Source organism: Diabrotica undecimpunctata, chromosome 6 (genome assembly GCF_040954645.1).
Source record: "Diabrotica undecimpunctata isolate CICGRU chromosome 6, icDiaUnde3, whole genome shotgun sequence".
Lineage (NCBI taxonomy): Eukaryota > Metazoa > Arthropoda > Insecta > Coleoptera > Chrysomelidae > Diabrotica > Diabrotica undecimpunctata.
Genome location: NC_092808.1, coordinates 96,163,172 through 96,177,495, shown reverse-complemented (window position 1 = coordinate 96,177,495; position 14,324 = coordinate 96,163,172). Strand labels below are relative to the sequence as shown.

The 14,324-nt window shown below is 29.6% G+C and overlaps 1 protein-coding gene across 2 annotated transcripts in view; it reads left to right on the top strand.

The window, feature by feature from the left end:
- Positions 1–14,324, top strand: part of LOC140443597 (ATP-binding cassette sub-family C member 4-like) — a 116,833-nt gene that overhangs the window by 61,020 nt on the left and 41,489 nt on the right. For both annotated transcript variants that reach the window (XM_072534946.1, XM_072534947.1), the window contains exons 8-10: positions 856–1,204; positions 8,075–8,222; positions 9,910–10,016. In XM_072534946.1, the coding sequence (XP_072391047.1) occupies positions 856–1,204; positions 8,075–8,222; positions 9,910–10,016 (604 nt within the window). The remainder of the gene's footprint in view (positions 1–855; positions 1,205–8,074; positions 8,223–9,909; positions 10,017–14,324) is intronic.

Sequence of the window (14,324 nt, the reverse complement as noted above, 5' to 3'; positions counted from 1 at the left end):
TTTCCCTTAGAAGAAGAAGGTCCTGCAAACAGATGCCTTCCTGTTATCCTGCCTACCAACTAAAACCACCCTCTCCTAGCATTACGTTCACTTATCTATATCTTATCTCTGTCGTTGGTCCGGCTGGTGTTTCTCTTCTTACCTATTTGTCTACACATTGTGTTTCTCTTCACTGTCCATCTATTACAATCCAACATTGTGTGAGTAACAGTGTCAGAATATTCACAGTATAGGCATTTATCTGTATCTGTCTTTCTGAATCTGATATGTCCTAAAACACCCATGTTCTGTGAGCACTTACGTCAGGAAGTAATCTACTCGCCTGTGACCACAGTCAACCCAGTCCCTTAGGCTCGGGATCAGCATCTTGGTCCACTGAGCAACGTCTTCCGTGTTGTTCCACTCTTTTTGCCATCTTTATATTGATCTTTCTCTTTCTTCTTTTTTATGGCTGGTGTCAAATATTCTCTTCTAACAACTAACTAACCAAGTCACCTAGGGCTCGATAACATGGAAAGAGTCCCACCAGAGCTCAATCGTTTTGATACCGTAGGTATCTGGGATGAGTGAATTTTCCCCTTAGAGGGAGTGTGAGCCATCTGGCTAAATCTGAATAATAATGTTGATGAGTCTAATGAGTTATTTTAAATTTTAATAAATTTTATAAGCCATGTTTAAATGTTCTATCAAACTAAATGTTTAATGAAGTATGTGTTTCTCTTCAATTTGATGCTTTCAGAATTCATATAGACTTAATAGTTTACGTATAATAAATTAATAAACACTTTTGATTTTGCGTTTTATTACATTTAGTCTTTTAATTTATAGTCAATTTAATATACTTAAATATTTTAGGACGAAAAAATCGTATTCCACACACACTGAATCAAGAAATATAACATCAAACTCTCACTTTTATCATACTTCGGATATTCAGTCGTCAGCAGAATTCAATACTAATTTAATTATATATTGTTCCATCGTATCAAGCGCATTTTTGATGTTAATATTGTCTAATATTTTATTAACAAAGTTTTTTAATACAGCATCCAAAAACATGTACAAAAACATGTACAAAGCAGTTATCAGCGCCCCTTTGAGTTTCTTTTATACTCATCCAAGCGGTAGAATTTTAAATCGATTTTCTTCAGACACTACAACAGTCGATATAAGATTTGCAGACAATCTTAAAGAGATTTCTCAGGTATTTATTATAATTATTTAAATAATATTTTAGTTTTAAATTAATTATTTTTACATTTTACTTATTGTATTTTGTAACAAAGCGAGTCATATAGAATGGGCCAAATAGCAATATTCAGACGCCAAACATATGATTTTTTTTTTTTTCACAATAATGAATCGATGATCACTCAATAATAAGTAGACTTGCTCAAATATGTAAAAAAAAGTAAAAAATATGCGCATAAATAGGCACTTATTTCCCCAAAAATATGCATACCGTCAGTGTAAACATTAATTTAGTAATGGTTTATTAATAATTGTTTATTTTAATAATTAGAAAACAATATAAATAAATTTATAAGCCGAGTATGTAATTGTATTGTACTAATTAATTGTAGTAAAAGTAGTAAAAAAGTAAAAAAAAATATTCCTTAGAATTATGAAAACTATGCTATCCTTAGAATTATGGCTTCTATCTGTGTACATCTATTTGTAAATTGAGAAACTTGTTTTCATATCTCTGGAGGTAATAGCATATTTTTAATTCACAAAAATATTTGGTTCTAAATCTATTTCGTCGCAAAAATTACCAACAAGAACGTTAGCTACCTCAGGAAGTTTCTGAAAACTATTGTTTTTTTTTTTTAATTATTGTTATTTTTGAAAAATATCTTTTCGAGTGTCGCCATTAACATTTTAACAAGTGATTTAATTTCTTTTACCTATTAAGGTTATGCTTTCTACCAAGGGCAACTTTGATGATTCTAATTGAGTGATAGTTTTTTTAAACTAACTAAAATTTGATTTAATGAATGAAAGTTGCTGCTAAAGAACGTTGTTTTTAAAAATTTGTTTAGCATGTAGCAGAGATTGGGAACTTTCATCCGTTAAAGCGTCAAGTATATTTTTTAAATCTACGAAATATTTTGAATAGAAGAAAACGGCTTCCGACCATGTCCCCATCGTGTTAGAACAGGTTCTGGTGGAAGTGGAATATTTGAAAGCATTTCTTTATAAAGTTGAATTAATCAGATTTGATTTTTTTTAATTAAAAATTAATGGTGAATGTGGTGAATAAATTATTTGTCTAATTTAAACAATTCTTATTAGAGTTTTCGAAAACCATATACAGGGTGAAATTTTTTTATGGACAAAACGAACTAATTTATTAAAACCGGACATGACTTTTTTTAGTTTGAATAAATAGTTGATTAGGTGGTAGTAGTGTAACGTATGCCCAAAATATGAGACACATTGAACTTACCGTTCAAAAGTTATAACGAATAGAAAATTCAGTCAAATTCATAACTCACCGCGTATTATTAAACAATAGGAGCAGACACTCTTTTTAATGGTCATTTGTTATTCCTCATAGGAGCCTCTACACGAAGTAGGATTATGCAGAGTTTCTCATGACTCACCCTTTATATATATATATATATATATATATATATATATATATATATATATATATATATATATATATATATACAGTGAAAGCTAAATAAAGTTGCGTTCACGTCATCATTGTGAACACTTGCAGCGTTGTCAGATGGTTCATGAAGTATGAAAATTAACAGAAAAGAACTGAATTAAACTAAAAAGGTGAAGGTAGCAAATTTCACACTATATTAAATGAAATTTGAAAATGAGTGTTTTTTTCATTTATTTCCTATTTACTATTTAAATGGAAATAAGCCACAATTAAAGGTTACAGTACGTTTATTGACGTTTCAATTTCCACTTCGGAAATCGTTCAATATTTGTATTTTGAGAACAATTTTCGAAGTTGGAATTGAAACGTCAATAAACGTACTTTAACCTTTAATTGTGGCTTATTCCCATTTAAATAGTAAATACTTTAACATGTTACAAGAAAATAGCTTCAGAACAACATTTATTTTTTTGTTAATTACATTCATAAATAGATTTCACAAAGTAAGGAATTCCACAATAAAAGTGGTAAGGTTATTACTGAGTTACCAAACAATAAATATAATCAAAATAAAACCACAAGCAATAAAAAAAACATTTTTTTTAATAATGAACGTATTTTTAAAGACAAAACATGACATTAAAAAAACAACATCAACGAACTAAACATTTTCTGAATATGATTCCACATTCCAGTTGTTAACGCTGTTACCATCTCTACCAATGTGCCTATTATAATAATTTTTTGCTATGCCCCAAATTAATTCAATGAGGTTGAAGATACAATGGTAAGGAGGAAGATGTAAAACCTTGTGTCCATACTGCCATATCGACCACTATATACTAGGTTTGTGGTTTATTTAAAAAAAATGTTTAAAATTAATGACATTTATATGTAAGATTATATCTGTATATTTACTGAGAAACGATGCGCAACAGTTCTGTTTTGAACATCATATGGGAATAGGGAATGTTTTTTTTTCTGTCAACTACTCCTCAATAGCACTTTTTGACCATCCTGTATTCGGAGTTTTATGCAATAACATACTGTGATAAGGTGCATTATCAAGTACAATTAGAGAAGGATTCTCTAAGTGTTGAAGCAATTGATATTCAAACAATTTTAAGAAATTTGCCTGGTTCATTTCACCATGATAATCACTAAGTTGAGTTTTTGAACAAAATATTACTTCAGCAGCCTCTATAAATTCGGTTTCATTTCCAGCATGGAGTATAATATATCTGCAATGATATTATTTAAATGTTCATGTAACAACTTATGCTAATACAATAAACCTTTTGATATCCGTTTTAGTAATTTTAACACTCTTTATATTTTCATTTTGCCAAGAATGACCAATGATCCCATTTTGAAATATCCAAGTTTCATCGAGAAACACGAATTAGTATATACCTTCATCCTGCACTTCTTTATAAGTTCGGACGAATTGTACTCTTTTACAAACAATGTTAGGTAATTCCATAAGTCCACAATGATTAAACCCTTACGTGCTATTCTAAAAGCATACAGAAATAAAATTATGTTAAATGTATATTTGTTATAATCATACTTCTCTGATACATATTGTAAATGGTATCACGAATAGGGCTTGTATTTAAAGTTGTAGTATGTGTTACTCGTTTATTAGTGCAACGCTTTTTCTTTAATGACTAGAACTGTTCACCTTTTTCTAATTTGACCTATGCTGCTTACTGTTCTTACACTGATTTTTAAAGCAGCAGCTACACGCTAAAATAATACAAATTTTTGTAAAGTAAAGTAATGATATTTTATTCGCATATTACCTCTTGCACAGCGTTTAAGGGTAACAAAGGGCCATTATTATTTCTTTCTTCTTCAAAATAGTTAACTAATAAAGCCACAAGTTCTTTGCGCATCGACTATTAAGCTGTTTGAACATTTTGACAAATAAATAAATGTTTTTCACAAGATAACCTCAAAAATCAATGATACCACGAGTACAAAAGTCCCAGAACACTGATTGAAAACTCCTCAACAAACGACGCGGCAACATGACAATATTTCTGATAGTGACTAATACTCCGTCATTAATTGGTGGTTTTTTCATGAACATTTCAACACAAAATTTTACAATAAGGGACGTCTAAATTTAAAAAAGCTATATTGTATATACATTATTTTGTTACATAAGTTTTTTTATTGATCTGGATATTTTTAGAACTGATTGTTTAGCAAACTAAAGTAACATACACTTTTCTATAGAAATGTAGCCACACATACAATAGAATTACGACCTAGGTGACGTGCACGCAACTTTATTTGGCGTTTACTGTATATATATATATATATATATATATATATATATATATATATATATATATATATATATATATTATATATATATATATATATATATATATATATATATATATTATATATATATATATATATATATATATATATATATATAGTAAACTCTTAAATATTGGGGAAATCTGCAAGAAAGACTCTAATGTGTATCAATTGTTTCGCCGAACGTTTTCGCCAAAGAGAATTAATTTGGCTTCTTCAGGGCTGAAAGAAAATAAATTATAATTAGCTACCATATATTATCTATTAAACATTATTGATCTTACCGTAACTTAGAATTGTAGAGTTAGAATATTAAAAAACTTTGCTAGTAACATAGTGGTGTTTTTTGTTACTATGTGCAAAAAAAGTTTTTTATAAGGTTCGAAATGTATGGTAGCTTTGAACTTGACACGTAAAGGCTTACCCAAGGTTAATCGAAAAACCCAATGTAACTACATTTAAAAGGAGGTAATTCTTTGAATTGTCGGCAATAACTAAATTTTTGATTTTCAGACAGTTAAAAGTGAGGTTCTGTTTGAGCCAGAACGCAAGCGCTGACAACTTCATTATTAGTTCGTATGAATCTTTATGTCGTTAAGGTTCATTGGTAAGAAACGAATGAATTTAAATCCCAGTAAAGGGAAATATTATTTTGATTTTCTTTATTTAATTATATTATATTGTTCATGTACCATTGAATCTTATTGAGATGTATCTAAGAAAAGCAAGGGAATGTTATATATTTTTTGTTAATGAAAATTAATTATAAAGGTATGTTAATTGTTAATGGATATATCAGTCAAGTTAGTTATCTGTGATATAGTATTGTTCTTGGTATCTGATTTAAGTAACAGGTGGTATATATCGCTTAGATTCTTGATGTCACTCTTAACATTAATGGAGAAATCGTTAAGGAAAATATAAGACATTTCAATGAACTCTCTTTTAGATTTATTGTTCTCACGGTGGAGAATTGTGGTGTTGGTATAGTCCATGAGATGACCAGTGGAATGGACATGTTTGGCTAATGCACAACGGTCAGGGTGAAGTCGAGAATCACTTTTGTGTAGTGTAATACGTGATTTCAATAATTGAGATGTTTGACCGATGTAGAAATTGTTGCAAGAGAGACATGGAATGTTGTAGACAATATTACTAAGCCTATCTATGGGAGTCTTATCTTTTATCTTAGAATAAAGATTATTAATTGTTAGGGCTGATCTACAAGCCACATTAAGTTTAATGTTGTTATTATTATTGCCAAAGCTATTTTCAACACTTTTCAGAATCCTTGTTAACCCCGGAGTGATATCTCTGAAATATGGTAATGAAAAATATTTGTTTATAGGAGTATCCGAGACTGGGTTCCCACTTAAGACATCAGGATCAGCATTGTTAGTCGCGAAGGAAGGTGAAATATCTTCGTCATGGATAGTATTAAACAAAATCTTATTAACTAATGTTGTTGGATAAGCGTTTGAAATAAAAAGTTTCTGTAGGATTTGTAGGTTTTTTGTATGAAATGAAGGATCTGATAGTTTTGTTACTCTATTTTTCATCTGTTTAATTAAGTTGACTTTGGTAGAATTATTATGGTATGAGTTGTAGTTAAGGTATCTACCAGAATGTGTCGGTTTTTGATACCAATCTATTTTGATGTTGTTGGTTTCCCTGATCATCCTTATGTCGAGAAAGGGGACGGACCAATTACCATCTTCCTTCTCTATAGTGAACTGGATGTAGGGGTCATAACCATTAAAAGTATCTAATAGTTCATCTACCTTGTCATTGGGTATAGCCAAAATGATATCATCAACATATTTTTTAATAAATGGAATATTAAAGGATAGTAAAGGAATGACTGAGTCTAATACATAATCCATAACGTAAGTTGCAATGATAGGAGAAATCTTAGCTCCCTTAGGGGTACCGAAAGTTTGTTGATAGAATTTATCATTAAATGATTAGATAGGCTTAGTAATATTGTCTACAACATTCCATGTCTCTCTTGCAACAATTCCTACATCGGTCAAACATCTTAATTATTGAAATCACGTATTACACTACACAAAAGTGATTCTCGACTTCACCCTGACCGTTGTGCATTAGCCAAACATGTCCATTCCACTGGTCATCTCATGGACTATACCAACACCACAATTCTCCACCGTGAGAACAATAAATCTAAAAGAGAGTTCATTGAAATGTCTTTTATTTTCCTTAACGATTTCTCCATTAATGTTAAGAGTGACATCAAGAATCTAAGCGATATATACCACCTGTTACTTAAATCAGATACCAAGAACAATACTATATCACAGATAACTAACTTGACTGATATATCCATTAACAATTAACATACCTTTATAATTAATTTTCATTAACAAAAAATATATAACATTCCCTTGCTTTTCTTAGATACATCTCAATAAGATTCAATAGTACATGAACAATATAATATAATTAAATAAAGAAAATCAAAATAATATTTCCCTTTACTGGGATTTAAATTCATTCGTTTCTTACCAATGAACCTTAACGACATAAAGATTCATACGAACTAATAATGAAGTTGTCAGCGCTTGCGTTCTGGCTCAAACAGAACCTCACTTTTAACTGTCTGAAAATCAAAAATTTAGTTATTGCCGACAATTCAAAGAATTACCTCCTTTTAAATGTAGTTACATTGGGTTTTTCGATTAACCTTGGGTAAGCCTTTACGTGTCAAGTTCAAAGCTACCATACATTTCGAACCTTATAAAAAAACTTTTTTTGCACATAGTAACAAAAAACACCACTATGTTACTAGCAAAGTTTTTTAATATTCTAACTCTACAATTCTAAGTTACGGTAAGATCAATAATGTTTAATAGATAATATATGGTAGCTAATTATAATTTATTCTCTTTCAGCCCTGAAGAAGCCAAATTAATTCTCTTTGGCGAAAACGTTCGGCGAAACAATTGATACACATTAGAGTCTTTCTCGCAGATTTCCCCAATATTTAAGAGTTTACTATTTAACTAATCTGCAAAGATTAAATTTCTTTTCTTTTCTATATATATATATATATATATATATATATATATATATAAATATACTAATAGATATTATTTTTAGGTATACTTTATGGGTATAGGATCAATAATTCTAGTAATAGTTACAGATTATTATATGTCTTTTTTCGTTTTGATTGTTTTCATATATGCCAAGCTTTTAAAATGGTATCAATTTATTGGAAGTGAATTAAAACACTTGGAAATAACAGGTAAACAAGAAATATTTTCATATTTTTCTTTTCTTAAGAAGCGAAACGTCTTTAATAAATAGATAAAGTAGCCACCTTCTTTGTCTTTTTTCTCTCCTCTTTGACCGAAAAACCCACCACTCTTCGAGTGTTCCTTAGTTTATATTGGATTGACTTTCGTACTCCTTTTCTCGATATATATATATATATATATATATATATATATATATATATATATATATATATTTATATATATATATATATATATATATTAATATTATGTATATAATATATAATTTTACTAGTAACAGTAGGAATACAGTTGGTATAAATGCTGATACTGAAATGAAAGATAACGTAATAAAAGCTGTAAGCACGAGTGATGTAAGCACGAATAGTATTAGTGTATATGTATAAGCTTTGGTAGGGGATCAGAGAGGAAAGTCATAATAGGAGATTAGTTTAATGCACATATGGGCCAATCCAAGACTGGATAAAAAGCGAAACTAAAATATCAGAAAGAACCACAAAAATCAAGTGGTGGATGTTAAAAGATAAGAAAGCGGGTCTATTCAGGGCAAAAATAGTAGAAAAAATATATTGAAACATGAGAATAAATATATTGAAACATAAGAGAAATATGGCTAGTATTATTAGAGATGCTGCTATTGAAATACTTGGAAAAACGTCGGAAAGAAGTTTGAGAATAAAAAGACCTGTGCTGGTTAAACAAAGTTTAAGAAAAAATAATATATGTATATATATATAATAAAAATAACAAATGAAGAAGTGGCTCAAGTACTTCAAAAAATAAAGAAAGGAAAGTGTAAACAGCAGTAGCAGAGACAGTAACAAGTTGTCTAACAGATTTATTTAATAGAATTATGGAAGTGAAACAAATGCTAGACCACCAGAAGAAGGGAGAAGCAGTATATTAGTACCTGTTTACAACAACGGAGATATACAACAATGTACAAATTACACGTCCATCAAAATACTTAGTCATACCATAAAAATAAGGGAGAGTATGAAAATAAAGGAGAGAATACAAAACAGTTTGGCTTTAGACTTTAAGGCAGATCAACAACATGTGCAATTTTCATTATAAGATAGTTGATTAAAAAATACAGGAATAAACAAACAAACGCTCATGTGGTATTCATTGATCTTGAGAAAGCATATGAGTTCTTATTCATTTTGTGGTGAGCATTCAATAAAAAGAGAATCCCCGGTGAACAAGTAAAGATTGTAAGAGACATGTATGAGGGAGTAACAGCTAGTATTAGGATGGGTGTGCGAGAGACATATTTATTCTCTTTAGTGTTGGATCAGATAACAGTGAAATTATAGGGTAACATTCCGTGGTGCTTAATGTATGCTTTTGACGTAGTATTAGGAAATAGTGAAAGCGGTTTAGAACAAAAAACTGGAACAGTGAAGTCAGGATCTTAAGGAAAAAGATTTAAAACTTAGTAGGACAGAAACAGAATATTTAAAATGTTCGTTTTAAGATGTAGATACTACAAATAAAATGATATTTTTGGATGGTGAAATGTTTGAGACGTTACAACGTCTCGACAGCGGAAATAAGAATTTTTAGATGGATTATGTATTAATGTGTTTTGTGTTTTAAGTCAAAATCCATATCATACTTTTTGATTTATGCATTCACAATGTAAGTAATATAATGTATACCATTGATTTTTAGCCAAATCTCCAATATATACTTATATTAACAACACGTTAAGTGGAATAACTACAATAAGAGCAACCAAAAATCAAGAAAAACTACAAGAAGAATTTATTATATTGTTGGTATGTATTTTCTTTTTATATTTTAATATAAACTGTAAATAAACAATTAATTAGTATTTTGAGAACAATTTCCGAAGTGGAATACGAAACGTCAAAATTTCAAAAAAAAAGTAAATATTGTGATTTTTAAATAAATATTATAAATTTGTTATTTGGAGAGGCAAGTTTGAATAGTGAGTTAGATAATGACACAAGTCGAATAATAAAGAAGTGGTTTAGAAACTCCTTTGGCCACATTTTTAGCTCCCTAGGTGACCTCTAGAGTCTCCTATAGCAAAAAATGTGTTTTTTTGAAAAAAAAAAAATTCCTGAGCGATCCTTTGTTTCTAAAAATCTGAAAAAATTCGCGAACATACATTCTAATCCCCAAAATCCCTCTGAATTTTTTTCAGATTTTTTGGTTTAAAATTGGGCTTATGAAAAATATTTAAATTTAAAAAAAAAATAGGCTATGTAGGTAATTTTTGACTTCTAAATCAATATTTTTCGTGTATATTTTTTTTATTCTTTTAAATGGCGGGGTTAAACTTGTCAGTTTCTTTATGTAATAACCTTAAATTTTTTTAAGTATGTTACGAAGAAAAATAATTTTTTTTTTGTCAATAAATGCCATGTCAATAAATATCGTTTTTTTATTAATTTTTTTTTTTTTTTTCGTTATTTCTAATAGTAGGATTAGGTTTGAAATTTTCAGGCCAGAACATGCTGAAAATACGACAAACACTCTTTTTTGATATTTTTTTCCATGTTTTAAGCACATAACCTCATTTAAATGTAACAAATAACGATTTTTGTTTCCCCTCCTCTTAATTCGAGTAGTGAATATCAAATAAATAGTATCATTTATGGATTGAAATAATAAAATAATTATATTTAATTTTATATTTGATCTTTTTTCAAATTCTATTATTAATATTGAAATATTATAAAATTACAAAATATGTAGTAAGAAATATTCAAAATTATATTAAAATAATAGTTTTAGTCTTTGTCACTATCATCATCGTTTATTACGGGGTCAGTATCTGATGTGATAAATAAGTCTGAAAGTATGTTTGCTGGTTTAATAATTTTTTACTTATACCTTGCATTGCTAAAATATTAAATAATAGCGGCAATGTGAGAACAGGACCCTACAGTTCTTAATCTATTGACAAGGTCACAACCATCGCGCAAAATACACGAATTAGATTTGTATTCGACATAACATTTGTAGTTTCTGCTATTTATTTGTCTTGGCCCAACTAAAATTTTAATGATATTAATAAAGTTAAAAATAAATACATGCAAGGAGTATAACTATATGCATGTTGTGCCACTTTTTCCACGTTTTCTGTCGTGAAAACATTTTTAATATAAGTATTTAAATATTTTTAATATTTACATATTTTGAAGCAAAGCTTATGTACTGTTGTTGTATTAATTTTTCTCTATAGCAAAATGCAGAGCAGATCGTCAGGAAATTAACGACAAAAAATAGTTATAAGAGTCCGAGTCCATTTACTCTTTTACTGCGAGTTCGTTATACAACACATCATTTCATTTTGTGAATAACATATATATGAGGCCGTTAGCGCAAAAGTGGCCTAAGCTTAATGCAGTAAGTTTGGAGATAATGAGGATTGAATTTTTATAAATTTAAATTGAATAAATAGTTATTATATTATACTTGTATTTAGTTTTTGAGAGCGTTTTATTTATTTACTATTGTACATTCTCTGTGATACAGAAGGTTATATTTAGAAAACCATCACAAATTAATGTTTTTTGATGAAAAGGCTACTTTTGCGTTTAAAGTAACTGTATTGCTAATAATATTTAGAAGGTGAGGTCAAAAATAAAATGAATGTGTAACTGAAATCACATTTTTATTTTAAGTTAACAGAAAATGGGAGATTAAAGGAGACTACTTAAATGGAATTAATATTAGTTATCAATATAGGCGAGGAAACGAAGAACTAAACCTACCATTTTTCCGCATCAAGCTAAAGCAGCAGCATTTTTCATTCGATTTAGGAAGATATCAGGAAACTTTGTGAACAAAATTCATGGCAGTAAAGTGAAAATTGCATTTTGTAAATTACAAATGAATTTGCAAAGTGAATAAAAAATAAAAAATTTGCAACTAAGAAAATATCGACAAGAATGAGTTTAATTTTGTTACTCCTTATCAGGACATGTGGGCCTCGTTTCCTGAAGTAGGTTAATCTCATTCTAAATCAGTAGACAGTCATAACTCACCGGTTTTTAAGGTCTCTAAATACAAATATGATAACGACGATGATACTTGAGCTTCCTGATGCCCTGGGTGGACCTCGACTCCTAGAGTTTTTTGTTATTTTTATTCGAAATCAGTCGAAGGTCATTTCAAACAAATATTATAACAGCGATAATCCTCGAGCTACCTAGAATTTTGGGTTTTTTTGGGGTTGCAGATCACAAATATTTTGACGGCGATGATCTCCAAGGTATCTGATTATATTATGTTATTTACGATTTTTATTAAAATAAAATTCCATGTGACGAGACCTCCCTAGGCACCAGATATATTAGCGAACATCGCCATCGTATTATTCTTATACAACAACCCCAAAAAACCCCCGAGTAACTACTTTTGACTGATTTTGAATGAAAATAACATCAAACTTCAGAAGACGATGTCCACCTTGAGCACCAGGTAGCTTGAGGATCATCGTAGTTATTATATTCTTGTTACAACAAAACAAATTTTTGGTGGTTTGTGCGGAAAAGACGTATACTTCGATGACAACTGACAGTTTAATCCGTCAAATCAGCCAGTGCTGCCAGAATGCAAAAATTTTCTAAGCTCGGTTAGGCCACTTTTACATTGTGTCGTATTCAAAAATAATACGTGCAGAAAGAATGTTTACAACGCCATATGTTATCCATGAGTAAAACTAGAATTAAGCTAGTTTTGCATTAAATTTTAAATAAATTGCAATAGATAAGTACGAATACAAAAAATTGTGGATTAGGTTACTGATGGCCATATATGTATTATATATATATATATATATATATATATATATATATATATATATCCTCTAAAATAACAGCTGAACTGGTAGATGAAAAAGGGGGGGTTAAGGTTAATTGTGTATACAGCTGATTAAAAGCCAAGTGTACTCTGTTTAACAATTCATTATATTTCGCCAATTTTCATTGGCATCATCAGATGAGAGCTACAATTATTTAAAACATGGTAAAATACAATTTAATAATAGTTTGTTGTTTATATACTTACTTAATTGAGGTTAATGACAGTGCGATTTATTTTAATACTATCAAGTAAAAATTTTTTTGTTGGAATAATGTTGATTGTAGTTGATGTTGATTACAAATTAAAATATAGGAAACAAATACAATTCAAATTAAAAATAAAACAGACACAACGTTTAGTTCGGTAAATGTCATTAAGGTTAAGTACTAGAACTATCAAATATCGAATGTTATTAATTGACTTTTGTGAAGATGATTAGTTCCATGGTGTTGACGTAGTAGTTGTTTATTTGATTAATATTTACTGTAAGGTGTGTTATAGTTGAAAAAATTTTTGAAATTACATTATGTGTTGTATTAATTATTTAATAGTTATATGTGTCTATTTATAATGTTTGTTTTTCGATGTGTAATAAATAAGTATAAATCTCACTCAGATGTTCAACATCTGATTTCTTATTTATTAAATTATCCATTTGAGTGATAAATGCCATCTCGAGGAAGAGTCTTTTAAAATAATAAAACCCTTTGTGTGCCCTTTGACATACCGTAAGGTAACACTGGGAAAACACACTGATTAAACGTTTTTCTTTTAAGGCATATTGGTATATCAGACGATTTGAAAATATGGTTCAGCTTGCCGAAGGCTGCCCAAGTCAGTCTTATACGACGGAGAAGCTCAACGGTTTGGTTATCTTTTCCTATGCGAATCTCATGACCTAGGTATTTATAGGCCATTACCTGGTCTTGGATCTTGTTCCTACGCATATATCTTCGCTGACTACAAGATTTGTCATCATCTGTATTGTAGGGTGCTGAAGCGTAAACTTTAGATTTTAAGTATTCCCACAGAAAAAAATCTAATCGTGTGAGGTCCAGTGACCGAGCTGGCCATTCTTCCGTACCTCGTCGTCCAATCCATCTACCTAGATATTCCTTATCTAGGTAACGTCTTACTACACCGGTTAAGTTAGTATTGAGAAAAACAGGACCAACTATGTGGTTTCTCAAAATACCTGCCCAAACATTTTTTTTTTTTTTTGAAAATCGAGTATGTGTTTCACGAAA